General features: G+C 41.4%; 3 protein-coding genes across 4 annotated transcripts; 2 read left to right on the top strand and 1 right to left on the bottom strand.

Moving 5' to 3' along the window:
* The first annotated feature begins 5169 nt into the window (after positions 1-5169).
* Positions 5170-19305, top strand: cnn1b (calponin 1, basic, smooth muscle, b). Of its 2 annotated transcripts, none has more exons than XM_030407698.1 (7): positions 5170-5468; positions 12156-12277; positions 12614-12680; positions 13906-14043; positions 14389-14505; positions 14788-14934; positions 16645-19305. In XM_030407698.1, the coding sequence occupies exons 1-7, from the start codon at positions 5409-5411 to the stop codon at positions 16888-16890; spliced, it is 897 nt and encodes a 298-aa protein (XP_030263558.1). In that variant the 5' UTR covers positions 5170-5408; the 3' UTR covers positions 16891-19305. The 2 variants fall into 2 exon arrangements, with proteins under 2 accessions (XP_030263558.1, XP_030263559.1); XM_030407699.1 differs by lacking the exon at positions 5170-5468 and adding an exon at positions 11484-11502.
* A 100-nt stretch (positions 19306-19405) lies between these two features.
* On the bottom strand, positions 19406-22416 carry elof1 (elongation factor 1). The gene is made up of 4 exons (XM_030407701.1): positions 22269-22416; positions 21350-21481; positions 21198-21268; positions 19406-20744 (listed from the first exon to the last, which is right to left on the bottom strand). Exons 2-4 carry the CDS (start codon positions 21463-21465, stop codon positions 20680-20682), a joined length of 252 nt encoding a protein of 83 aa, XP_030263561.1. The 5' UTR covers positions 21466-21481; positions 22269-22416; the 3' UTR covers positions 19406-20679.
* A 414-nt stretch (positions 22417-22830) lies between these two features.
* Positions 22831-26124, top strand: tmem205 (transmembrane protein 205). Its single transcript, XM_030407700.1, has 4 exons — positions 22831-22966; positions 24264-24372; positions 24726-24889; positions 25007-26124. Exons 2-4 carry the CDS (start codon positions 24273-24275, stop codon positions 25307-25309), a joined length of 567 nt encoding a protein of 188 aa, XP_030263560.1. The 5' UTR covers positions 22831-22966; positions 24264-24272; the 3' UTR covers positions 25310-26124.
* The last annotated feature ends 1453 nt before the right edge of the window (positions 26125-27577 follow it).

The following is a 27577-nucleotide window of genomic DNA, read 5'->3' as shown; positions in this document are numbered from 1 at the left end:
GTTTTTTTGTTCACCACTTAATTAATACAGATACTTCTGATCCTGTCTGATAAAAACGCTGGCGCTGGCGAAGAGGCAGAGGCAAAAAATAAGGAGAGACTGAAAATTCTACATGCTCCATCGACCGCATAACCGCCAGCACGGCTGATTAGTGCCGACAGTGTGGGACACATCGAACAGCTAGCGCCACAGAGGCTCGCTGATACCCAGACATCCGACGACAGCCTACCGGACCCTCAAGTGAACGATCTTTGCCTCCTCTGTTTCAGTTGCTTTCACCTGGTAATCAATCGGTCTCCCTCTCTCACCGACACTTCATCTGCTTTTACCTTTTCGTGACATCTAAGCTCACCTTTACTCTTTAGCTCACACTTCAGCTTACATGTGACTGTCGCCACTCGGCTACAGACTGACACATCAGCTGCTAGCCGTGAACACACTTTGGCTCTCTCAGCACTGAATTTTAAAGAGCTTCTGCCATTAGCACTTCAATTTACCTTTAACTGCTTTCATATCTTACTCTCGAACTACTTTCAGTGTTCACGTACAAACTGACAAATCAACCGCCTGCAAGGATTAGACTTGAAAACTGATTTATAAATGCTTTCAGGAAGTGACTCAAAGTTTTTATTTCACACATTGGGGGAGTACTAGTGCATATGTGCAAACAAAAGAAAAAACTAGTAAAAAGCTTTTTGTAGCTCCAGAGGAATCTGCATGTCATCTGATAAATTGCCTCCAGTGCTGTCACGCGTTGGCTAAAATTGCATTGTGGGTAATGTAGGCACCAGGTTTTGAAAAAGGAGTCCACTAGCCTAGCACTGCACTCCTTTAACACTGTTGGACTCCTTATGGACAGTTTTAAAACATATCGCGAAGAATACCTTTTCAATTTTACACATTCCTCCCTTCCTTTTTAAAACTGGGCGCCTACATTACCTACAATGCAACTTTACCAGTGACATCACCGGAGCTAATTCATTAGATTAGGCTTTAAAGTACTTTTCTCGCACACAATTTACACCATTAAAGTGTGTTTTCAGGTCTTCGGGTAGCACACTTCAGCTTTATTCAGAAACTGTAGTGTTTTGTAATTGTCCTTGTTTTGTTCACTCATACATTTTGGGGAATCATCATGTATAAATTCCCACACGACTGTCAGAAAGCTGTCTAAAAGCCGTCTTCACTCCGCCGGCATACAGGAGAAAATACTCATTTTTGTAATTGTGTTACCCATGATTCGATATTTCTGCCTGAAAACCCTCACCTTCGTCAAGGTGGGGTCCAAAAATCCCATCATGTGTAATTACAGAACATGCAGCCCACATCCTCCCAGTTCATAAAAGCCCCCGAAGCCCCAGACACATTACACAGGACGCGACCTTGGAGCGCGTCGTGCTGTTTTCCGTTTTACCTCTCTCGGTAATCACCCCGCGGGCCCCTGCTGGGAAACGCGGGGCTGAGCTATCGTGTCTCGGATCTATTAGTGGATAAAAACCTTGTACATGTTGCTGTTAGACCCACTGCTCTCCCGTTATCAGATTCATCCATCACGCCACATGTCCTGGACTGCATTTGATGCTGGAGGATCAGTGTAAATCAGGTGCTGAGCTCCCCAAAATGAAGTTGAACTTTCCTGTGTTTCCAGTAGAAAAAAAGTTCACGTGATGTGTGTTTTATACTTTACTTACTAGCATTTTCATTTCCAGGGGTACACTGTAACACCACAGCGGCATCGGGGCTACATTGTGAACTTTACTGTAGTGTTGTGGTCGGTCTAATTCTCTGGTGCACACCGTTGCTCTGCAGCTGTGTGTGTGTGTGTGTGTGTAAATCCTGCACTGACTGATTGAAGCCCTTTGCATTGTGCAGGTCCGGTAATCTGACGTTTGCACTCTTTCATTGTCAATCACCATATCCAGTACTGCACCACTTCTATGTTTCCCTCTGTCTTTCATCCATCCCTTTGCCTTAGTGGTGGGCGGATTGATCCAAATATCGATAGTATCGATATCAAGGTGAGTACTGGTATCTGATCGATACTAGCGTGATGAGATCGATATTTTTGTTGTAGTTTCTCTTCTATAAATTCAGCAAATCACTCGTATTTCTTCACAGAGTTTGTGTGAGTGCAGCGCTCCTCTTCACCTCTCCCACTCCGCTCACTCAGGTTCACCGTAACTAGAAGTCAAAAATATACTTATATTGATATAGAGCCTACCTCAAACCTGAAGTTTGAATATGGCAGAATATAATAACCCCTTTGTGTATCTGTTGAAGGAACATCAGTATTTCTATTTAGGCTACATGCAGATAGGTTATAGATTTAATTAAGTTAAATATAATTTTTTTATTTGGCTAAAATCTTTGTCCTGTGTTTTATCGTTATCATAATCATGGTCAACTAAGGAAAAAGTGCTAAATCACTCAATGATTAGGAATTTTCAAGTAAAAAGTGCTCAGTATCGGTATCGGTATTGGTATCGGCAATACTGGCCCTGTAATTACTTGGTATCAGATCGATACCAAAATTCGCAGTATCGCCCACCCCTACTTTGCCTTTCCAGAATGATCCTCTCCATGTGTCTCTTAGTCACACACACACACACACACACACACACACACACACACAGAAAGGAGAAAGCGGAGGGTGAATCATGCTGTCCGGGGAGCCGCCTCCTCTGTCCCCGTCATACTCGCTGCTCTGCAGACCCCCTGAATCCGCTGCATTCCTTTCCCTGTCATCCGCCTGCCTATGGGGGGAAAGAGGAGTAACGCAGTGGAGTAAAACAGGAAAACCACCTCATTGTTCCCAGAGTGACGTCAGGCGCTCTACAGTAGCTTCCGCACGCAGTTAAACACATGTCACATGTCAAATATGCTGCATCAGTCCCACAGCACTGTACTGATTTATAGATTTTATTGACAGCATATGTTTTTGAGTACAATTATGAGAGGCCAGAGCAAGCACTAAAGCGGTTTGGGACTATTTCTGTGTTTTAAGGGAGCATTTTAAATGGATCTGTGAGTATTTTAGGATTCAGACAGAGCCGTAATTGGGGATTTTGAGAAGATATTCCACTCAGACAGCATTATCCATATGAAACCAAATCACAGCACATTTAAAAGCGTAAGTGTCTGTGAGTGCTGGAGTCCTCGGCCAACAAATTGAAAGATTCTACATTACAAATAATGAGCAGTAATTCACGGTGCATTTTCAGTTATAATGAAGCGTGGCAGCGGTTGGCTTTCAGCCATTTCCCAACATCGTCTTCAGCGGACAGACTCTGTCCTGGAATTGTAGATGTTCAGATTTCCATTCGACCTGAGCACTTTATTGACTTCCCATCGACGTTGGCTAAGAAAATCAAGATTGAAATGATCATTCTTTGATATGATGGAAAGCTTGTGAGAAGCTTCTAAGTAGAGCTTGTAGTACTGTTTTGTATCTGCTGAACCTTCAACATGGACAAGAACCCAGTGTTCTGCTCATATGAGCCGACAGTCTAATCTACATGGGTGTAGACCTTGGGATGCAATTGAAAGGTCCCCTATAGCTATAAAATGGACCTTGTGGTGAGATTGTTTTGACGGCAATCCAACATTGTAATTCCACACAACTGAGCCTCCTGTCAGACCTTCTTACTCACCACTAGCTTGCAAAATGTGTCCTTGAGCTGATTCAGAGGAAGCTGACCTGTCAGTACAAGTGTAGAGAAAATGCATTATCGGCACATTTCAGAAATGCACAGCTGAAAAACGATCAATGTAAATCCTATCTTAACTCAAATGGCTGTTCTAACAGCACATGCAACACGTTGCAGCTGTCCGTGGTTGATTCCAGCAGATGACCTTTGCTGCACTTTGCCTTACCCCCATTGCCAGTCTGTCTCTTAACTATTGCTGTCTGATAAAGGTATTAAATGCCCAAATAATCTATTTTAAAAAAGGAGGTTTTATTTATAGCCAAGCTATATGGATTGCAATAAGAGTCCACCACTTTGGCCTTGATTGAAATACCTCAACGTCTATTTGTCTTGCACAGACATTCATCGCCCCCAGAGGTTGAAGCTTACTGACCACGGTGATCCCTTTAACCAGCAGATCGAAGTTTTATTTCATTGAGGCATCGTTCATGGTTCCCAGGTGATACATCCTACAAACATCAGTGATACCCTGACTCCTCATCCAGAGCCACAAAGGGGAAACTATAAAATGGATATTGACTGGGAATGTTTCTACAGGTCCCAAAAGATAAATTCATTTGAACATTTTACATTTGCCCCACACTCTTGACTCATGAAAAACCTGCACTAAGCTAATCAGCCTCAGCTAATATTAGTAAATGTTTGGATGCGTGATTGCCAACATTTAGCTCAAAGCACTGCTGTGCCTTTGTACAAATGCAATCATAGCTGCAGACTTTGTTGAAATCTTTACATCTTAACTCTTAAAATTAAAATGTTATTATTATCATTATTATTATTATTACTATTACTATTATTATTATTATTGCTGTTGTTGTTGTAGATTTAGTATTATTACATGTATAGCCTATCCTTTATTTCATTATTATCAACATCATTTAAGCACTAGCAACAGCTATTTTATACCTTCTACTTTATCATTGTTATTTTTTTAGGCATAACTGTATGTTACACTGGCGACACTGGGGACATGTGCCCAACACTTATTTTGTCCCTATGACTTTTTAAAAGCATAATTGCTTTTTTTTTTTAAAATGTGATTAAATTAACTTATTTTCATTTTCTACTCCGATCTCATTGTATCCCCTCATTACAGTGCCTACAATTTCAGATGTATCTAAAATACAAGTTATGTAAATAATCTTGATTGTCTTTATTTAAGGCCAATATGATCTTTATATTACTATTAGTGAGCCTGAAATTTGCCTTTTCTCATCGATCGGGACATTCTTTTGAAATAACTGGCCGATGATCCGGCTGAACATGACAATGACATAACTTCAGCAGAGCGCGACAGCGGTGAAAAGCATCCCTGACTGCCTGGAGGTGGAAAAAGTGACACTGATTAAATCTAATACCCGAGCGGTGACATCACTCCCACCGACGAGGAGGCTGCGTCCGGATTGGACGGCGGCCGCGGCCAATCAGAGCGCACACACATGGGAAGAGTTTAAAAAAGATTGAGAAAAGTGTCGGAAAGTTGTCCACAGCTTCAGCAGCAGGTCCGAGCACGACCGCGACGAATAACAGTAATAATAATATTTTTGAAAAATTAAAAGAAAAAAAAAAAAAAAACCTGATACCCACGGATTTGTTCGGGACTTTTCTGTGTGTTTCCCCTGCCTCGGACACAGAGCTGTAACCTGCTTCTCCATTTTTAAAGCCCTCCTCAGCTCCACTGTAAATAGTCAAAACAACAGAATGTCAACACATTTCAGGAGCGGACCAGCCTTCGGACTTTCTGCCGAGGTCAAGAGTAAGGTAGGTTTACACCGTTTGTGTCGTTGCGAGGTTTATTTACAGGACGGAGACACGTTGTGGCTGAAGAATTGATTCCTCATGTGAGGTCAAGGGTCACCTCGGGCTACCCAGCATGATGGCGAACACTGTAAACAGCCTTGACTGTGGCCATATCTGGATAAGCCCCTAAAACACAACCCCTGTACGCTGGGGTTACAGTCAAATGCTTGTTGATATTATGTATTGAGGTCCTTAAATGGAGAAAGTATGTCATAATGCTGGATAAAACCTTGGCACAGTGTAACTGGCCACAGGCGACGTGCACAAACTTACCAAAAAATGTGCTGAGAGTCTGCACCTCTTGCCTTAAATCAGATATTTCATTTGCCAGCTTGAATTATTAATACGGGGCTCTAATGTGATCTCATTCCCGTGTGATTCCAGGTTGTGTGCTTGGGAAAGGGCTCTGGTGACACACTCCTGCTTTTGAATAATAGATCACACAGTGAGGGAAGTGTTTGTTTTGGAGGTGAAAGTCGCTCTCTGTGGCCAAATTATTTGTGCGATTATGAAGGGTCAGGGCACTTAGTCTGTGTGGAGAGAGCAGCGCAAGTTCGATTTGTACTGCGTGTGTAACACACATTGATCTCCTCGGCAGTAAGAAACCACAATGTCTGAAACACCTAGAAATTTAACATTTTTGTGAAGTGTATTTTTTTTTTTTGCATGAGCTTGTAGAGCCAAGAAGCACAAGGAGGTTTTTTTTTTTTTTTTTTGTAAGTACAGTAGGGTTGTTCCAGTACCGGTATCAGAAATGCCCCCGATACGGCCTAAAATGATGCATCCGGTATCAGCGAATGCGTGAGTGTGTACATTAATCCAGTACCACATCATTTATTTATTTGAAACCAGACCCTGTTATTTCCCGGCAGTGTCTCGTACACCTGTTTAGCCCGAGTAGCCAGTATCCATAAACAGCAAATGACTTGTGTAACTTCAAGAACATCCATTCAGGGTTAGTAGAATACAGCTGTGAAAGGGAACTTCTCTTTTTCATGTTCGTGGGACTCCATTTATAAACTGATGTTAGCTGCTGTCGCTCTCTCCGTTAGCAGAACGAGGCACTGGAGAGTGTTCATAGAGTCACACCCTCTGGGCTGTCTTGGAAAAAAAACTTGCCCGACCTTAAACAAATCGTCCACAGGCTTGTGTAGTCCCACCGAGAGTGACATGGAAGGTCTCGCTTTTCATGTCACGTAACACCCACTCCAGCTACAGTCTGTGCACCCTGCTGCCGTCTGGCAAAAGATACAGAAGTATCCGCTTGCCTTACAACCAGACTACGGAGCGGCTTCTTTCCTCAGGGTGTGAGACTCCTGAACTCCTCAACCTCAACACTTTTTCTTTTCTTGTGTGGCATAAAGGGACTACAGCATTTTTGTTGTATAACCCTGTGTTGTAAAATGACAATCAGATGAACATTTGCACTTTTGATTTGGCCAATAATGTTAATTGCTAAAATATTGTTACATTGGATCCCAGTGAAAAATAATAATAATAATAATAATACGGATAGATTTTTTTTTCAAATGCACTGATATCGGATCATTTGGCTGATAGAAAAACTTCAAGTATCAAAACTGGTACTGAGAGCAGAAAAATGGAATGTAACACCCCTAGTTTAAATGTTGACATGCAAAATTGAAGGGACATACCGTTAACTATTCTGAATGTATACTGCTTGAGTGTGTTTTTAGTGAAAAGAGTGACATGTGGTCAGTGGTGGGAGAAGATATTCCTTAACTTAAGTAGAAGTACTGCATTGTAAAATTCCTCCTATTATAGGTAAAAGGGGCTGCATCTAAATGTTACTGAAGTAAAGTATTATTGTCAGTGTGCAGCTTTTCTACTCACATTAATATACATGATACTACTGAGTTATTTGTTGTGATGTCTGGCATTTAAACATCATTTGGATGTTGCCAGGAATCAAGATGGAGGTAATTAGTAACTACTGAACACACCGTTGGAAGTTTAATCTGTAAAAAAGCAGACCATCAGATTCCTCATGATTCGTGAACCCTATAATGTTGTGGAGCAGCAGGTGGAATAGATATAAATAGTTAAAGTGGAAGTGCCTCAAGTACTTCAGTAGACATACTTGGTTACAGTCCACCACTGCTTTGTGTTGTATTGTGCACACTCATGGCATTTAAACTGACAAGAAGTGATTTGTAAATAGACTTTTGTTGTTGTTGTATTTTTTTGCTGCCTCTATCATGACAGTGGTGACTCTGTACAGTGGGATGAGTCAGAGCTGCTGACAGTCTGTTCAGGATGGGAAAAGGTCAGCCTGTGACAGTTCCAGCTCCCGGATCATCATCATCATCATCATCATGATTGTCCTGGAGGGATGTCGCCTCTCCCCTGAATAGTGCCATCTCTCAGCAGAGCTTTGGTCTCACACAGAGGTGCGCTGCACTCTGTGAAACCCACATTCCTTTCATTACTGCTATTCGGCAGTCAGCAGGGTCTTAGTCAGAATTGAGGGTTTGAGATGCTGGCGCTGGTCTGGCTGTTATTTTGCTGCCATGTCTGTACCGTTTCCAAGTCGATTATACACACGTAGGGGCAAGCGGAGAAGTACAGTCTATTTTCTGTGGAGTGGAGACAATGTTAGCCGGGTAATCAAATGTTTATGTGAGCCGTAGGGCTTCGTGGGTCAGGCAGAGATGGTACGTTCCAGCAGCATGACTTCAGAGAGCAGCGGAGACGCAGCAGAGAAACTGACAGGTACATCAGCATAATCTAATGGCCTTTTAAGGAGTGACCGGGCTCTGACTTGGAACTTGAGAAAGTGTCCTTACTCTAAACAGTTTACATCGGAGTCAGGGATGACAAAACACTGTTCTGACAGAACGCAGGTGGACAGGAGATAGGTGGCGCAGGCGAGGTCAGTGCCAGCCACTCACACATGACGCTGCACGATGACACCCAGAGAAGAAGTGGCACCAGTGGGACTTTTTTTTTTTGTTTGTGTAAGGAGGGATTTCCACTTATCAGTTACAAACAGCTAGATATATTTATACTCATGGTTTTCAATCTGTAGTTGGACCCCATGTGGTAATCAAGAGCAATATTGAAAATGGCCTGTAAGCTTCTTGACTTCTTAAAGTGAGCCTATGTAACTTTTTAAAAGAAGAAAGAAATCATTCTTGTTAAATGACCGCAATAACCCCAATAGGACACACTCTTGCTGCTACAGTCTTACTTGATCTGGTATGACCAGTTCAAATAATGTTAGCTAATGTTAGCAACCTTTAGATATTTGGTTCACTAACTTTGTGTCTTTTCTCTACTTGTGCAACTGTTACATAATGTTTAGCATTTAACATTATCCTGTACCTACCACTTATGGAAACATTTTAGCAAAAGTTGCCCAATCTTCCTTTAAGGCGGGATATCAATTAAAAGGGTTAAAAAACAAGACCTTTTTTTCAATATCGCACTTCAAGATATATTGATATTTTCAACCAAAATGTTTCTTTCAGTTAAACATGAAACAGACAAACATTTCCCTGCCAAGTTTTTTCCAAATGGTACATGTTGGTACCACAATTTTCCTTCTTCCTCAGAGTAGTAACTGCTAACAACACAGGACTAAATATGAGTTTATTCATTCATTTAGTCTGCAATCGTGACATGAAAGCAGAGAGAAATGTTGCCAGGCTGCCAGCCTGACTGGATCGTCAATCAGTCTTAATTGTCCTGTGAGATTTCATGCCCAGTGAAAGACAGATTAACATAGTGAAAGCAAAGTTCTTAGAGAACCAATATAAACACAGATGGGATCATTATTCTATAGCCATTACATTGTCATCACACGTTATTTTTCAATTATTGAGAAGAGGAAAAATGTCTATTGCCAGTTTAACAAAAAATGAAATGCACGAGCAGCTGTACAGTGACTTTTCCTGAATAAAATGAAGTCTAAAATCAACAAGAGCATGAATCAGGATCTGACTGATTCAGAAAATGAGTGAATACAATTGGGAATATGACCAGACATTCAGTGCCAGCTTACAGTGGGCTACTTGCACAAATACACAGGTACTGTACTGAAGTACAATGTGAGGTACCCTTAATATTGAGTTATTCCATTTTATGGTGCTTGATATCTAATACCTTAATTTCCAGGTGAAATATTGTACGTTATACCCCTTTTCTTTAAAAAAAAAAAAAAAAAAAAAAGGTGAAAGAATGGTGTGTAATTGGGGCCCTATTTAATGTTTTAGATGTATCTGAGTGGTTAGGAGCTCCACCAAAGAGAGATCACCCCTTAAAACCTCTCACATGGACTAAAGGTCAAGTGTGTGGCTCAAAAATGGATGAATCCAACACTGACTCTATAAAGGTCTTTGCATTTTTGTGAGTTTCACGACCATTGTAGGGGCATGTGAAGCGAGGTGTATTCAGTTGGCTATATGCAAGCAAGCTCCCTGCTAGATGAAACAAAGTCCTGCACACTGGACTGTTTGAATAACTTATCTGATATCTTTAAAAAAAACGTTCCTAATAATAATCTCACGAGCAATCGGCCCCTAGATTAGGAACCACCAGACTAAACTACCTAACTGTATATACAGTAGTTAAAAGTAGCCCCACCTCGACCAGCTATACAGGGAAATGCTGCTTACACATAAGCGGGGCATTTGCTTCATTGTTTTAAATGGTGCCCTGTGTACTCGTACTTTTGCTTGAGGCTATAGAAGAATAGAAAAGATTCAATTCAGTTTTGTCGCTTTAGCCATGCTTGGTGTGGTACGACCAATTAGCTGATGGTGGCTAATGTAAGCTAATTTTAGGGTTGGGGTAAGTTTAATCTATTTGTGCCAACTGTTATTTAGCATTTGGCATTTTTCTGTAATTGCCCCTCACTGCAACAGCTCTATAGCAAAAGTTACACAGTCTCTCTTTAAGTAAATGGGCTACTCTAAGGACTTCCTTTTTTTGATACCCGGCATTGTGAACCCAAGTCCGCAAATTGCTATTAAAGACAATCACAAAAGATGTTCATTAAAGTGACACATGGGCTATTCTGATTTATGCACTGTGGTGTTTGTCTTTATGTACTTCCTGTTTATAGCTAAAATATTGCTGTCAAAGCTCAGAAAATCAGTTCTGACTTCATTTATGAGCTCTACGAATGAGAAGTGCAACCCAGCTTAATCCACCTAGACTGGAAGCTGGACCTGTCGATCTTGGCCGGTCTTTATCAAACGTGGTTCGCTTGAATAGTCAACTCTCTGTAAAAGGCCAGATTCTGGAAAACCCGGAGGGAGAAGGGGAGAGAGAGTAAAAGAGAAATATGAGCTCGGCCAATCGGAGGAAGAGAGCGGGACAGTCGCAGGGAGAGGGAGGAGTGTCTGGGAAAGCTGTTTCTCCCCAAGTTTGGTGTGATGGACTGGAAGCTACGCTATCCCTGCTGCTTTGAAATACGTGTTTGTGTTGGCTGCTGATCCCAGACTGTGAAGACTTATCTGCAGAACATTCAGGAAAAAGGGGATGAGGGTGTGTGTGTTAGTGTGTGTGTGTGTGTGTGCACGCAGGGGGGTTGGAGGGTTGGGGGGGGGGGGGGGCAGCCTTGAACCATGCCAGAATTTAAAGTATTAAGGGCAGCGTCTTTGTGCCAATAAGGAAATACATGGTGAGAGGAGAGAGAGGGGCCAGCGTGTTTCTCCATGCAGGAATGTCCACAGGCCTTTTTCATTTTCATTTTCCTTCCTCCTCTCCTCATACCCCTCATCTCAAAGTATTTTTTTTTTTTTATTATACAGGAAGACTTTCTAAGACAGTACAGTTATGAGAACAGAATGGGGAGGGAGCCGGAGTTATTTTAGTAACTGAAAACCTGACATCAGGCATGAACGAAATGTTGAGCTGAAGTAGATGTGCCTTTTTAGGATTTCTGTTTTGTTCGTAGCATTTGAGTGACATTGTGGGTCCATCCCACCACGGAATACTTTTTCTCTTTGATGCCAATCTTAATGGGAAGGTATACGTAATGTACTTGAATATTGTTCTTGGAAATAACTATTTGTTATTTGTTATCGGTCAGTTTTCACTTGGTCTGGTCAACTTCCAGCTATTTATGAACAGTGAACTGTTGCTGTAGCCTGGAGAGTGTTCGTTGTGCTGAAGATCAGCTGAGCATACAAAAATGTGAAAAACAAACATGAATAAAATGCCCAATAATTATGTAATACTTAATGATTTTCTTTCAAGGACATTCCTACTTTCCCCTTTTAATCGGTACCAAACGTTTCGTCGTCGTTGCCAGGAAACCCTTTTTGGAAATTATGCAGAAATTACACAACGGTGAAATAAAGTGATACGGAAAATGCTAAATTTAAACAATCTGGAAGGAGCAAGGGGCAAGTCGTGCATACGTTTTTGCTCGTCGGTTTTCCATTTCTTAATACCGCAGGATATGTTACCCCTGTCTTCACTTGACTGCACAAGTCCTGCTTCTTTTTTTGTGCTTTTAATGAAATTCAGTAGAAGGACTCGAGGCATGCCGCGAGAGATCGGGCTTGGACACTGAGACTTTGATGGGCTGAGATCAGCTGCGGTTTTCGAACAAAATTGAATATTAAAAAAGCCCAATCCTGTGTTGGATCTCTGACCTCTGTTCCATCCCTCCCTCAGCTTGCAGGGAAGTACGACTCCCAGAAGGAAGAGGAGCTGAGGCTGTGGATTCAGGATGTGACGGGCAAAAGGATCGGCGACGGCTTCATGGAGAGTCTGAAGGATGGAGTCCTGTTGTGCGAGTGAGTGGATGGACGCTGAGAAGGATGCTTGTGGAACAGAAACGTCAGAACTGTAAAGGTCCAGTGTGTAGGATTTAAAAGGCTGAGAATGAGCCTTTTTATATCTGTACAGAGGGAGCAGGTCCACTTGGTCAGCCATGTTGCTACAGTAGCCCAAAAAGGACAAACAAAACACTGAAGGCCCTTTCTGTGCTTTTTTTCGTCCCATTCTGCAACATCGCTGATAGATGCCATTAAATCTTACACACTGGTCCTTTATTTCTGCAACATTGCATCTGTAATATTAAGTAAAGTATCAAGTAAATTCTTGAACTTTGTGTGTCTTTTTTTTCGTAGACTCATTAATGTTCTCCAGCCAGGCTCTGTGAGAAAGATCAACAACTCCACTCAAAACTGGCACCAGGTAATGCAACAGCTCTGTGGGCAGAAAATAAGCCTTATTTGTCCTGCGAGTCTCAAAGTCAGGGTCTTTTTCCAGATGTGGAACTGTGTTAGTCTACCGTATTGGCACTGACAACACAGACAGAACTTATTTACATTCCATTAAAGTAGTTGCCATATCAAATGAAGCCCATCTTGGTATGGCTTTTATTAGCCCTCTGCAGAACTGAAAAAAAAAAGAGCAAGCAGTGCTTTTAAGGCTTGATTGAAGCTCTCTCCAAAATTTTCCCATGTGAAATTAACACTTGTAAATGAATGCACACACAGCCAGAGTTCCAGACGGAGCCAAATATTGTAAGGGTGACGCAGAGAATAATAAGAAGGCCTTGAGACATTTTTAAAATGTTTAATTTAGTTTTCATGCATTAACTGTGATCTCTTTTTTTCTTTATCATATCCACACCACAACTGTAATCACAACATTAAAGCAATAGTTTAACATTTTGGGGAAATATGCTTATTGGTCACCCCTAAGGAGCCAGTTAGCATAGCTTAGCTTTGCACAATGGCTGGAAACGGGGGAAACGGCTAGCCTGGCTTAGAGACAATATTTTCCTACCAGCACCTTGAAAGCTAGCTAATCAACATGTGATATTTCAGAAAAGCTGTTTACTTTTATTCCCAGTATCTATTCGTAAGCTAAGCTAACCGGCTGTTAGATTTAGTTTAATATTGACTTTATAAAACTGAGAGTGGTATCGATCTCTTGTAGCGCAGTGAATGGACATATTTCCACAAAGGTTAAAAGTTTCCTTTAATCCGAGGTTAAATTTCCCCAAGGAGGTGCTGGGCAGAACTAGCATAGGTAACTGTGTATCATAATAACAGACACACCCGCAGCTAAGTGGGCTAAACAATAATAATAGTGTTTGTAGGATTTGCCCGATAAAGTTGCTAACCTGGATCTTTCTGAATGGATAATACCTTGTACCAGTCACTCAAAGAACGAAAATTAGCTTCCTGTTACCATGGGAAACGCTGGTTCCGCTTAAGTAATGGGATGCACAGGAAAGTGGCATCCATATTTTGCAGAGGTGCTAGGAGGTGGAGGATTGGAAAAAAAAAATAAAAAATGTTGCATTGAACGTGAAACACAAGCCAACTGCTCAGGCTGTATGCAACATGCCAAATAGATGCTGTTCTCGACTTGTTCCATTTCTCCCTCTTTCTGTTTTCCTTTTCCCCAGCTGGAAAACATAGGGAACTTTGTCCGTGCAATCACGGAGTACGGCCTGAAGCCACATGACCTCTTCGAGGCCAACGATCTGTTTGAGAATGTCAACCACACTCAGGTCCAGAGCACACTCATCGCTCTGGCTGGAATGGTGAGGGTGGCTACACACACACACATATACACACACACACACACACAGTTATTCCAGTGCCATCTATTGTAGGAGAGGTTGATATTGTTGTTTTACTCCCTACTGAATGGTACGGAATGAGCGAATCAGGTGCAATCAGCACGAGCCGGAGTAATCAGTTGTAGAAAACCATGAGCATTGATGATAATGTGATGATTATTTACATGCCGCAGCCACCTTTGCGAGTGCTTTGTGTTGCGTGGACTGTTATTACAATATGGCAACAGCAACGGCAGTAATATAATAAAAACAATGTGGTTATGAATAATACACTCTATTACCACCATTTTCCCTTCTGTCACTCAGGCCAAGTCCAAAGGTTTCCACTCCAAGTACGACTTAGGAGTGAAGTATGCCGAGAAACAGCAGCGCCGCTTCGCTCCAGAGAAGCTCAGGGAGGGACGTAACATCATCGGCCTGCAGGTCAGAGCAGCACAAATGCTAAACCTGTAATCAGCTGCTTTATAAGAATGCATTTATATGGGCTTGTAGATGGTTGTTTCTACTGGCCGAGTCACATCCCACTGGGTTGTCATTGTGCCCCCTGCTGGACTCGTGCTGAATCACAGAAACATCTTTATTGACTCTTCTTTCACCTGCTCTGCCTTAAGGTTATTGATGTCTAATGATGACAGAGTTTTGCCCTCACAAGTGCATTTTTGTACAGGCAGTTGTTTAACTCAACCCATTATGCTGCGTCTCTAGATGGGCACCAACAAGCTCGCCAGCCAAAAGGGCATGACCTCTTACGGCACACGACGCCATCTGTACGATTCCAAGATGGCCATGGACAACCCGCTGGACCAGTCTACTATCAGCCTACAGATGGGAACCAACAAGGGAGCCAGCCAGGTGACAAATGCTTCAATTCATCCATTTCACGCTTTGATGATCCAGACAGAATCTCAGATTTAAAGATGCACCACACATTCTCCTTGTATTAAGCATTTAGATACATTGATTTAAAGGATAAAGCTGGTGTTATTCTATGCTTTCTGGTTCTCCTTATATCCCATGAATAGACCAAAACTATAGATAAATGTGTTTTGCATAGATTCCTTATGATGGCATACTGTAAAACCTGACATATTTCCAACAGTTGTTGTATTTTTAAAAAAACGGTACTAATAAGTAACTTCACTATGTTAAAATGTTTGAAAACAACCAGACCAGTGGCGGTTCTAGACCAGTTTTAATAGGGGGGCCAGGTTGGGGCCGGCTTTTTTGTTAGGGGGCACATACAACCCTGAAAAAAGGATAAATCCCTCATTCAGACAAAGCAGTGTTTACAATTTCAGCAATATTGATTGGGTAGTAAACTGCTGAGACACTTTATTTCTGCCTTTCCCTTCAGAACAAAATCATTGCAAGAAATCTGTCATTGTATTTTTAATGCAGACTCCCTGTCGGGGGGGGCCACAGGGGGGTCTAGACTCAGAGTTACGGGGGCACTGGCCCCTGTTGGCCCCCCCCTAGAACCACCCCTGAACCAGACTATAAGATTATTCCAAACGTTTTCACCATTATTCAAACCCAGAGAAAACTTTCATTTTGTTACCAGGGGTAGCTAGAAAGACTGTGGAGTAGCTCAACTACTATTTTGAAATGGTTACCTAAAAGTAATGGATAAACAGCTGACACTGAGCCAAAGGTAATGAATGAAGAGTAGTAGCTAACTAAAAGTAATGTATAAATTTAAATAGGTGAGTTAAAAGAATTGAATAAATTGTAAAAAAAAAAAAAAAAAAAAAAAGGATTAGCAATAGTGTTTGAAATCAGTGGAAAAGGACACATTTGAAACGTGACTGGTGGTGCACATGAAAGGGTACCGGAGCTTATTTGACAGGGCTTTGGGGATACATCAGTCGAATATGTCTGGCAACCACTGCTCCGGAGAGTATTTCCATCAGCACGACACTGTATGTTGGACAGACAGAAAATTAACTACGGTTCCCACGTCCATCATAATGAAGGAACATGTCACCCAGCGCAATGATGCAGCTCAGTGATGTGTTTTTAATAGTTTTTGGAGAGCAGTGGAGCTCTGCGGCACGGAGGAATGAGATATGAGAAATAAGATCCTCTTAAGGCACGCATTTCACCTCTCACCCAACAGGCTTCTTCAGTTCTAACTGACTGGAGGGGAGTTGCAGGCTTTTAAATCCTGTGTGGGTGTGTCCTTACAAAGTCGTTAGGGCCACTTGTGGGTCGTTCACTTAACTGGCCTTCCGAACTGGGCTCACCTAGCCCTAGCAACCCACATGAAGGCCAGTTAAGTCAAGGACCCACAAGTGGCCCTAACGACTCTGAAACTCAGCGCACACGCATATCCTTAACGACTCTGTAAGGACACTCCCACACAGAGTTTAAAAGCCTGCAACTCCCCTCTAGTTAGTGAGAACTGAAGAGGCCTCTCGGATGAGAGGTGAAACGTCTTGAAAAAACACATCCAACTGCCTACGGTACAGCACTTAAACTGATTAACTCATTGTTGGTTTTGGTTTTGGTTTTGGAATGTAAAATGTTATTCAAAGTCCCTTCCTCATGCTCTTTGTCCCCCAGGCTGGCATGACAGCCCCAGGAACCAGGAGGCACATTTTTGACAAGAAGCTGGAGCTGGAGAACTGTGACACCACCACCATCTCCCTGCAGATGGGCACCAACAAAGTGGCCTCCCAGCAGGGCATGACCACCTACGGCCTTCCCCGCCAGGTATTCGACAACAAGTACTGCACCAACCCCACTGAGGCCTACTTCAACAACGGCAGCGAGGCAGAGTTTGACGGCTATAACCAGTACTCTGACTAAGGAAGCCACGGACAGCCTCACCTCCGCCCCCCCCTTCTCCCTCTTCTCTGCTTAACTTCAGACAACCAAACACAACTGTCTATGTGACGAGCAAACCTTCCAGACTGTTATTTAACACTGATTGACGTCACTGTCCTCTTCATTCCCCAGCTTTTTCTAAACATACTTTTACTCTTAGGAATTTAATGTTTGTTTCTCCACGAGTAAAAGAAAAAAAAATAGTGTTTACACTGACCATACGTCAAAAATGTCATGCAGTGGCCGACTTCTGTATCTCATTGCTCTTAATTTTATCACCGCTAAAAAAACCCACACAGATTTAATGAACTTTGCTATTTATAGATTTTTTTTCTACAGCTTTTTATACTTGCATTGCAATTGGAGATTTACAAATACTTATGCTCTTGGCTCCACCTCCCTCCCCTTCCAGTGCAACACTGACCAAGCAGAATTTGTAAGTTCCTTAAAAGAAAACAGGTGATCGTGTTGGTGCTACTGAACCTTGACCCAGTTGGAAAACGTCCGCATCCACATTGGAGCGCCCCGCGGATTTGACTCCTTGGGATGACACAGAAGAAGGTCCACAGGCTGACCGAGGGCGGACGATGCAGGAGGACTTGTAGCTGTGTGCGGACTTTGCTTTGTTTTGTGAGCACCTGCGCTGGCAAATGGTCATGTTCACAAGCTCGCCAAATTACCCATCACACCGTTTTAACAGGGCTTATTTACATGGCTTGTGTGCGGCACGAGTCTTCACATTTTGAGGAAGTATTTAGAAGAAGAAGAGGGTTCTGTCAGACAGTGCTTTTATAAAGAGCAAATGTGTTGTGTTATGTAGTTTGAAGCTCGGGTAAAATTAGTCACCAGTAGCTTATGTCCTGTTGTTTTATTTTCCATCCCTTGCCTCGGTGATCTTTGGCTTCAATGCTGTTGCTCCATTTGCACTTTACCTGGCTTCACCTTGTGTGCAGTAGAGAATGGTGGAATGTCGCTCAGTACATTTACTCAAATATTGGCTATTAACATTTTAAGTATGAATTGAAGGTACTTCCCGTTTAATGCCACTGTATACTTCTACTGCACTGTAATTCAAATGGTACCATTGTACTTTTTGCTCCACTGCACTTATAGTTTACAAAATAAGATTTTCTGCAGTCAGTAGTTCTCTTTTCATACTTGAGTGCATTTTGCTACTAAAGTTTATGTACTTCAACTTGAAGGTCCCATAATATGCTCATTTTCAAGTCCATACTTTTATTTTGGGTGTCTACTAAAAAATGTTTTTTATGCTTTAATGTTTAAAAAACACATAATCATGCTGTTTGTCGCAGCAACACCTCTATTCACCCTCTGAACTGTGTTTAGGTACCTGTCTCTTTAAGGCCCAGCTCCCGAAAAGCGCTGACTGCCCTGATTTGTCAGCTTTTACAAGCCTAAGCTAGCCCCGCCCACTGTGTTTCTCCATTAGCTTTGCCGGAGATTTTGCTTTCGGCTGAGGCCTCAGCTGTATAGCTGTGACATCACAACCTTACGAAAGTCCTTATGGCTCATTTATAGACGCAGTTTATGAGTACAGGCTGTGTGCATTTTTTCCTGTGGATTGAGCATTTTTGATACTTTCGCAGTATTTATAGATCACCTAAACCTGTTTCGTGATAAATACATAAAAAACTCACTTTCTACAACATGGGACCTTTAACTTTAAATGCAGGACTTTTACTTGTAATAGAGCATTTTTTTTTTACATATTGGTATTATTAGTTTTCCTCATGTAAAGTATCTGAGTACTTCATCCACCGCTGTCGGTAAATGGCTGGCGCCTGCTGATAATTGCTAAGTGATTCATGCTAAATATAGACATGAGACTTCTGCGTCATACTGTTAACCCACCGATTGTCTTGAATGTAATGTTATTGTGAGGTCAGAGGTGTCACTAGCTGTCACAGAGCTCATTTCACATCAGAAGGCTCAGGCACTTGTGGTCCGGTGTGACGCTTCAGAAACCTTTGCATTCCTTTTAAATATATTCTGATTCAGAGGCTCTGCATTATTGTCAGGTTTCATGTTTGTGTTCATGTGCTGAAAGGGCCAACAGATTTGAACGCTTGAACTGTTCATTGTCACCCAGGAGCACAGGCACCTCAGCCATGATTTAGAAGAGGTAGCAGTGTGCCCTCTAGTGGGGGGGAAGCGCACACATTTACTGCATCATCAATCCATCAATCTTCTTAAAATTAATTAAATGAAATGTGGGAATGCTGTTTTCTTTTCTTTTCTTTTTTTAACAGTGCCTTCTTTTATTTCAATTTCCTCCCTGTGATATCCAGAACAGCAACAATGTTGAGTAAATGTATGGAAACATTTCACCATAATGTGTTCGCTTTGTTTCAACATTGTTCAAACTTTGCATCTTTGCTAACCTTGATTTTTTTTTTTTTTTTTTCCTTTTTCATTTCTATACGCCTTTCACTAAACATGACATTTGTGCAATAAAAAACACTTTAAAAAAATATGGTTCAGATTGGATTTTCCTCTTTACTGTCATTACCTAAAAATACACAGTAGATGTGTATTACACAGAAGTAGTGTAATAGAATTTACAAGATTGTGATTTTAAAAAAGGAAAATAATCAAATCTAGAGCTGCAACGGTTATTTGACAGAAAAATTAAGTGCAAGCCATTTTGATAATCGATTAAAAATGTCAAACATTTGCTGGTTCCGACTTCGTAGATGTGCCGATTTGCGGCTTTTCCTTGTCATTTGTGACAGTAAATGACGGGTTTTGGACTGCTGGTTGGACAAAAGAAGCGGTTTGAAGACATCATTTTGAACTTGAAGATGTTGCTTTGGATTAAACCGCAATTGTTAAAACGATCAGCGGATTAATCGATAATGAAAATAACTGTTAGTTGCAGCCCTAACACAGTACTGTCCCCAGAACAAAAGATTGGAAAAGATTTGGCAGTTCAAAAAGAAATCGTCAAACCAACAAAATATTTCAGTGCATTAGAAACGGGGATAAAAAACAAACTCAACAATACTAAATACAACTCTAAAACAACCTAAACGAAAGCTATATTGTCTTCATTCATAATCAAAAGGGATGAAATGGACATGGAATGTTTAACACTTGTGGAAATATAATATAACATATCTAAATCAATTATATGACACATTTGACAAAGCAAAGAGACAACTAGGGATGCACGATACAGATATTTTTCAGTTGATACAGGTGACTGATTATTGCCTGTTTTTCATGGCCCATACAGATAAGACAACTGATGATCTCACATTTGTGTATTTTAAAAAGAAGTTACAATACTTCTATTTGGCAATTTGGCTTCATGTTATCGGCTCTATTCGTCAGCTATGATTTGAATAATCTGAATAACACCTAATCATATACATTTCCCATTTATCAGGCCAATATCTATTGTGCATCCCTGGGGAAGAACATCATAATTTACTCTAAAAACAAAACAAAACACTTAGTAGCTAATCACTGACCAATGAAAACTTTTACATTGAGAACTGGTGATGTACACAAAACAAGATGGCGACCTCCTGGCCCAGCCAGAGGAACGTGTCATGCTCAGTGAGCCCCGCTGAAGCAAAGTTCAACTAAGCCTTTCATGCACCAACGCTAGAAACATGACGCTTCTGACGTTTGTGAAAATCGTGCTACATTGTGCTAGCTGAACGGGACCTAATTCAGTGGACCAATGGACGGGGTGAAATGTAAGTGCGTGAGGTTAGAGAGGTGGTGAGTCACAGGAAAACGTGACTATTGATTGGCTGCTTCACAGGCGTCGATCCAATCGCTGTAAACGTCCACTGGCTCCGACAGATCTGTTGAGGAAGAGGTTAAGGGAGATTCCAAATGCAGACAAGACGCAGAGACACACACACTGTATCCCATATGCCTAAACAATCTATTATTCTCAATCCAATAATAAACGGTGTTTAGATGTTTTTTAATCTGCATGTGCATCCACAGCTGAACAACAGCACATAGTAATTAACAAAAACATGGCCTGCATTTGCACGATCTTTCTTTTAAATTAAAGTGCAGTAGTTGTAAGACAACAAAAATGCCCCATCATGCAATGCTAAGAAATTCAACACAAAATGTTGTGGGTTCAAACCAAAATCAAATCACTTGTCCCTTGGCTCCTGACCACGCATTCTCCATCATTTTCATTATTTCAATACTCCACGACCTGAAATACGAGCAAATAGGACCAAAAAATAAACCTCCCTGGCAGGTGGACGTAATTGGCATATAATGGATAAAAAGGATACAGGTTATCGGGGTCTGGAACTCCTCCAAGCAAACGCTGCACGATATTATTCCTGTATTTCGAGTTCGTTCCCTGGAAAAAAAAAGTCAGTACCTCAGTCGTGTTGTTCATGATGCGTACCTTTCCGTTACTAAATCGTCCGGAGCTACTTACATTTTGACATCGCAGGATTTCTCGTGGTTACAGAACGGGCAGGTGAACTGAGTGTCCAGGTTGCCCGTCATTTTTTTCTTGGGAGGTGGCTTTCTCTTTGACTTCCTGCGCCCCATCTGTAATGCTGAATATCTGCAGAAGAAACAAACAACAACGAAAAGACGGCTGAATCATACAGTTTCGGACAGATGTGGACGTGATCAGACACTTGGACACCTTACTGCCTTTGAAACTCTATCAAACTGAGATGCCCATGTACCCATGTGTATGTACCTGTGCGTTTGTTGTGAAATTATTGTGATTTGTATTTATCCATCTATTCATTTCACGGTTGGTAGGTACAGTCACTTTTCCGGACTTTGCAGCCATACATCAACTGCTGAACATTACAATCTGTTTTATGAAAACACCACTAACCATCAACCTTATGTTAATCAATTGATGTATCAATAGAGGACAATAACTAACACGTTACAATGTAACTGCATAACATGGTAACGGCTTGCTTTTACTCCCAGCTCACCTGTGTCAAAGGCAGGTAAAAACACTAAGTTAGACCTAAACTAACCTGCTCCTGTGATAATATTACACATTTCCCTCGTGGATAGTAATTAATGTTATCTCTGATTAATACAGAAAAATCCGAATTAGGTTTCAATACGGCCACATTTTCAGTCTACAACCCCAAACAGCTCAACTAACGGTGACAGGATCAGAACAACACTTGCACTTAGCGCCAAAAGGCTACCGCTATGGGCTAGCAAGCTAACTCGCTAAAAGCTGCTAGCATATGGGTAAATGCTATGAGATTTTTTAAAAATGCTTTTAATAACCGACTTTGAAGGCGAAAGGCAAAACAGACGAACGTGTTTTGTGGATTACATTGTTTAGCGTTTGCGTAACGATATGACTGGCTTACCGGAGGGATGTTTTTGCAGCGGAGGATGCTCTGTGTGCTCAACTTGATCCGGATACAGCATCTGCCTACAGCCGCTTCTGATTGGATAGTTGGGAGTTTGCTCGATTTGGGATTGGCTCAGTAGCGGAGACTGACAGTCTAAAGCATCCAATCGCGGATCTCGTCTTCTTAAGTGAACTCCCTCCCCCTAGAGATGTTGCAGATAGATAGATAGATAGATAGATAGATAGATAGATAGATAGATAGATAGATAGATAGATAGATAGATAGATTATCCAGAAGACATGCAGGTAGCATACAGTGACCCTGTTATCAAGGAAGGAGCATGGGGAGATGTAAAAAAAAAAAAAAAATCATTATTTACTGGTGTGATTTAAACTTTGATTACCACATTATGTTATATTGTAATATGCATGTGTATGCGGTGATGTAAGAAATAACATTTCTCGGTATAAAGTAAATCCCAAGGAAAGGAAAGAAAACAAAGACTACAAATCAATTAGTGGGTGAAAAGATTAAATATTATAATATATTCATGTTCAAAGGCTACCATTGGTCCGTTGTTCTTTGAGGGGCGGGGCTCGTCCATATCATAATATGGCAGAGGGAAGTGACTCTGGCTGAACCTTGGACCAAACAAACGTTCATCGTTTTAAGCTTTTTGCATTCCTAATTACTCGCATCAAGAGGGAAGCAAGGTAAGTGCGGGTTTGTGTAACGCACAGTGAGCACTTGCACTTGTGAAAAGCAAAATGGAGCAAGTAACGCTGCCGACGTAAAACTTGTGTAACTCTCCATTAGCTCAGAGGCTAAATGTGGCTAGCTTGCCAGCTCCAAGAGGGGAACGGTCGGTCGTCACCTGTTACGGACGGTTCCTGCTTTGACCTTTATCGTTAAATGTCGATAAGCCGTTGCCTCGGTGGAAGTTGACATAGATGATAATTGTCGGTGAATTCGGAAATGTATTCTCTCTGCCCTGCCTCTGCACTGTTATCTCGCTCTGGGCGCTTATCAGGTCTGCTGCACATGTGGAGCAGCAGGCTGGACACATACACACAACACCTTTATCTCTGTGGTCCTGGCTTTCACTTGTTCATGGAGACTGCAGCTCAAAAAGCATGTTGTGCATTGTTTTTGTCAGCTTGATATTTCGTTACATTTTTTCTTATGAGCATGAGTTTGAACTGAAAACATGATTCAGGAAATCTTAACATTTCTCCTGTTGAAGTCTCAGACCCCTGAGCTGTACAACAGAGCAATATACAGTCAAATATATTCTCCTATACTGTTTATGACTACTTTTTAGCAGCACTACATCTTCCAAATCCCTGTTTTGAGAGTTTTACATGATTGGTAATAACATTTGTGTGACCTTTGCCATATTTTGGGTAAGGTTGTCACTTTTCAACATATTGGTTCTGATGAGGTCTGAAGAAGGGAAGGATTGGTTGTTTTTTCTCAGCAAATGTTTGTGCACATGCAGCAGTGGGGGCTCTGGAACGACATAACACAGGCATAAAGACTGATCACGATCAGTGTTTTGGTGTGCGGTTGCAGATAAATAGAATAGTTTCACTACTCTGGCTATGGTGCAGCGTCTGTTGTCCCACTAAACGTCCCACCCACGCACAACAATATCTGGTTGTTTAGGCCTACATGTCATGAGTAACAGCCCATCAACACTAAATTATATGAGTTTGCAAAGTAACTAGTTACTAAAGTTATCAAATAATAGTTGCAGAAATGGAAATACTCGAGTAAAATACCTCAAAATTGTATTAAACTACAATACTTTAGTAAACTGTACTTGGTTACAATTCATCACAAGATTTTCATTTCCACTGCAAACGTATATTGGTTCCAAATATTGAGTATTCCAAGTATTCCAAGTATTGGTATTTTTGATACAAATAATCAGTGTTTGTATCGGGCCCGAAAAAACTCATATTGGTTTATCCCTAGTTAAAACTAACTGTGTATATATGTATTTTACAGAAGGACATCATGGTAACAGAGGGTGAGCCCACAGACTTGGTCAAAGTGCTACACCTGCTGGTGCTCTCTTTCACCTGGGGCATGCAGGTCTGGGTCTCCTTCATCGCAGGTATGAGGCTCACAAACACAGCAGCTGGCCTACGCCATTACACAAAATTATTGTGTAATCTATTACACAAATCTATTGGTCTAAATGTCAATAAGTGCAACATCCAAATGACAGAAGGTGCAGTATTTGAAAAGTTAAAATGTGTGACAAAGCAGCCTTATATAGAAGTACTGTACAAATGTTGCTCTCCAGGTGTAAGATAACATGTTTTTTTTGGTACAGACCCCAACAAATGTCACATCATCATGATTTCAGCAGTTTTTTGTAATACTGAAAACAGAATTCCCACTAAACGTGAATCATAGAATCTGTCAAAAATGTATCACAATCTTGATGTCGGTGTCTGCCTGCAGGTTTTGCGTTGGTGTGGCAGGTATCTCTGCACACCTTTGGCCTGGTGCAGAGTAAACTCTTCCCCGTATACTTCTACTGTCTGATGGGGAGCAACGTCGTCAGCCTGGCTGTGTACGCGGTGTACCACCCCCGAGAGCTGCTGGACTGGCACGAAAGTGTGCAGGTCGGACATCACGCCTGCACATACAATTTTTGAAAAGCCTTTTTTTTAAATCACAATATTTGTGAGCAAATAACCACCATCTTGTTCGCCAGTAAATGATCTCTTCTTGTCTTGCAGATGGGTCTGTACCTCGTGGCGCTGATCATGGCAGGTCTGAACGCCCAGTGGTTTGGCCCAGCGGCCACTGAGGTGATGTTCCAGATGAGGGAGGTGGAGAAGGAGCACGGCCTGGGGGACCAGATTGGCCTGGGCAGCCAGAAAGAAGAGTATGCTAAGCTCAAAGATCAGGACCCCAAGTACAGGGCCTTTAAGAGAACGTTCGGCCGCAACCACGGCTTATCCAACCTCTGCAACCTGATAGGCTTCATCTGCACCACCACTAATTTGATCTACACAGCTCTGAATTTATCCACCATATAGAGAAGAGCAGTTTTCAATTTATAGAATATCTAACTATTGATGTCTGCTGTCATCATAGCAATTCATATGATATGGCAAAAATGATTTATCAGTTAACAAGGTTAGTGTATATGGTCGTCATGTGTGAGTGATGCCATGTGAATGTAGTTTGCAGAAATGTTGTGTCCCTATGAGGGAGGATGCCTTTTGTTGCCATTGAGCTTCCAAAACACTCACCATTGCTATTCATTTTTTTTATCAGTCGGTTAAGCACTTTAATCCGTTCAGCCAGTATCTAATTATGCTGTCTCACAAAATAACATTTTCATTTTCATATTTCAAGCAAAGTCCATTTTATTTATTTAGCCCCAAATCACAATTTGCATTGCCTCAGTTGGGCTTTACAATCAGTACTGTGTACAACACCCGCTGTCCTTAGACCCGGATTCAAGATGGGAAGAGCTCCCCCAAACACGTTTTATATTTTATTTAACTGACTATATGGCTTGTGATAATACCCCCTTTTTAATAATGAGATTTTCCTTTACAAACACAGTCCAGTTCAGCCTCCGTTGTTGTATGAGTGATTCACTTGCATCCCCAGCAGGGGGCGATGTTTGGACACAAGCGTATTTAGGGAAAGTTTGTAGCTCCATTGACAAGCGCAGCACTGACTACGTCACTTCGTTTGCAAAAGTTGTGTTTTCATGTAATGGAAACTTGTGTTAAATTTGTCAACACTGTTGAATTAACACTGTGATCGTGTGAATAAACAGAGTGCTGTTAATAATCGATGGGCACCCTCTATCATGTCATTAAATTTGATACTACAGGTCTGTTTGTTATCAGAATCAGTTTTATTGGGCATGTATGTGTACACATAGAAGACATATGGCTACTTCTACTTGTCAGGGAACCCGCAAACAACTGAACAGATACGGACAAGAGTGATACGAAATAAAGAATAGTGAATGGTCTTGTTTCTACTGCACAAAAAAAACAAGGGTGCCAACAAAAAAAGTTGCCATTTTATATGAGATCTTGTTTATTTCTTGGCTTTTAAATGTATAATTCGGAATAATTACACATGTAAAAACACTGAGATTACCATTTAGAAATGGTCAAACTATACAATATACGATGTAAAGGTCAAGCTGCTCTGTATGGTGAAAACAGTACAAGTAGTTCAAAGAAATAAAGAATAAATACTTGATAAGGACATACATGGTGAGGATGGCTCATGCACATGTGCCGGATATGCTGTATATTGACTGACAGTGCATGATGATACATTAGATACATTAAAAACAGTGCATTTAAAGCTGTAAAAAATATAATCTGTAGTGGAAGTCTTATGCTCTAAAACGGAGCACTTGTTTTATCGGATTGCTTTGGAAAGAAACCGCCCTTTGATAGATTCACACTGATGAGTGAATCCAGACCCAACAGACAGTGCCTGGATTTGGAAGAGGCAGGTTTTAATTTAATTACCAGTGACGCACATCAGGTTTTGAGAGGAGCAGCCTTGAATGCAGACAAGCTGCAGGATGAGAGATGCACCGTCCTTGTTCCAGCTACAGTATCAGCACTAATGGGTTATAATGGAGTCATTTCAATATAAAAAGCAGGGACTGAAAGTAAAAGGATGAGGTTTTTTTTCCGAATGCAAATCATCTTGGCCTTTTTTTTAAAGTGCTCCCTCAGGATCAGGACTTTAGTGACCATTTTATGAGATTTGTTTTTAATTTGATTGCTTTCTAGTCAATAAAAATACAGTCAGGAACACACCGACAGAATTACCTCTGAACACAGTTTGTTTTATCTTGCTGCCATTGTGTTAACAAGCCTCTTTATCAGTTCAGAGAGCATACAAGGAAGTTAGAACAAGTGTCTCAAGGAACAAGATGAACTCCAATTTCTGAAACGCTCAGGGAGTGCACTGCGCCTTAAGCTGTTCCGTCAAGCTGCCCTCTGCAATGGCATCAGGAAACAAAGCGTGTTAAACCAGAGAATACATTTATCTGCTCATCTCTTCACGGTACAACTGGAGAGAGATTCTAAGTCAAAATGTTCATTTTCTGAAGAAAACTCGAAGAATCGGTAGTGTGTAGCAATAGGTTTTTTTCTGGATCAGCCAAGAACGTACATGAAGGCCGTGAAAAAAGTGTCCACCGTTTGAAAATTCCTCAGTGCTGGGTGTGCAAAGTAAAACATGAGGAAGTAGAAAACAAAAGGAAGTGTTGAGGACTTGCACCAGACAAGTTCCACCATCCTCCCTCATTCCTGACC

Source organism: Sparus aurata, chromosome 23 (assembly GCF_900880675.1).
Source record: "Sparus aurata chromosome 23, fSpaAur1.1, whole genome shotgun sequence".
Lineage (NCBI taxonomy): Eukaryota > Metazoa > Chordata > Actinopteri > Spariformes > Sparidae > Sparus > Sparus aurata.
The sequence above is the reverse complement of the archived record's forward strand: the minus strand, read 5'-3'. Positions and strand labels throughout refer to the sequence as shown.

What these genes read in the sequence shown, in the direction of transcription:
- elof1 (XM_030407701.1), bottom strand. Translation starts at nt 21,465, where the DNA reads ATGGGGCGCAGGAAGTCAAAGAGAAAGCCACCTCCCAAGAAAAAAATG. An exon ending in AAATCCTGCGATGTCAAAAT is followed by an intron (nt 21,269 to 21,349) that starts GTAAGTAGCTCC and finishes TTTTTTTTCCAG; the next exon opens with GGAACGAACTCGAAATACAG. An exon ending in GTTCCAGACCCCGATAACCT is followed by an intron (nt 20,745 to 21,197) that starts GTATCCTTTTTA and finishes CTTCCTCAACAG; the next exon opens with ATCTGTCGGAGCCAGTGGAC.
- cnn1b (XM_030407698.1), top strand. Translation starts at nt 5,409, where the DNA reads ATGTCAACACATTTCAGGAGCGGACCAGCCTTCGGACTTTCTGCCGAG. An exon ending in CTGCCGAGGTCAAGAGTAAG is followed by an intron (nt 5,469 to 12,155) that starts GTAGGTTTACAC and finishes TCCCTCCCTCAG; the next exon opens with CTTGCAGGGAAGTACGACTC. An exon ending in TCATCGCTCTGGCTGGAATG is followed by an intron (nt 14,044 to 14,388) that starts GTGAGGGTGGCT and finishes TCTGTCACTCAG; the next exon opens with GCCAAGTCCAAAGGTTTCCA.
- tmem205 (XM_030407700.1), top strand. Translation starts at nt 24,273, where the DNA reads ATGGTAACAGAGGGTGAGCCCACAGACTTGGTCAAAGTGCTACACCTG. An exon ending in CTGGGTCTCCTTCATCGCAG is followed by an intron (nt 24,373 to 24,725) that starts GTATGAGGCTCA and finishes GTCTGCCTGCAG; the next exon opens with GTTTTGCGTTGGTGTGGCAG. An exon ending in ACTGGCACGAAAGTGTGCAG is followed by an intron (nt 24,890 to 25,006) that starts GTCGGACATCAC and finishes CTTGTCTTGCAG; the next exon opens with ATGGGTCTGTACCTCGTGGC.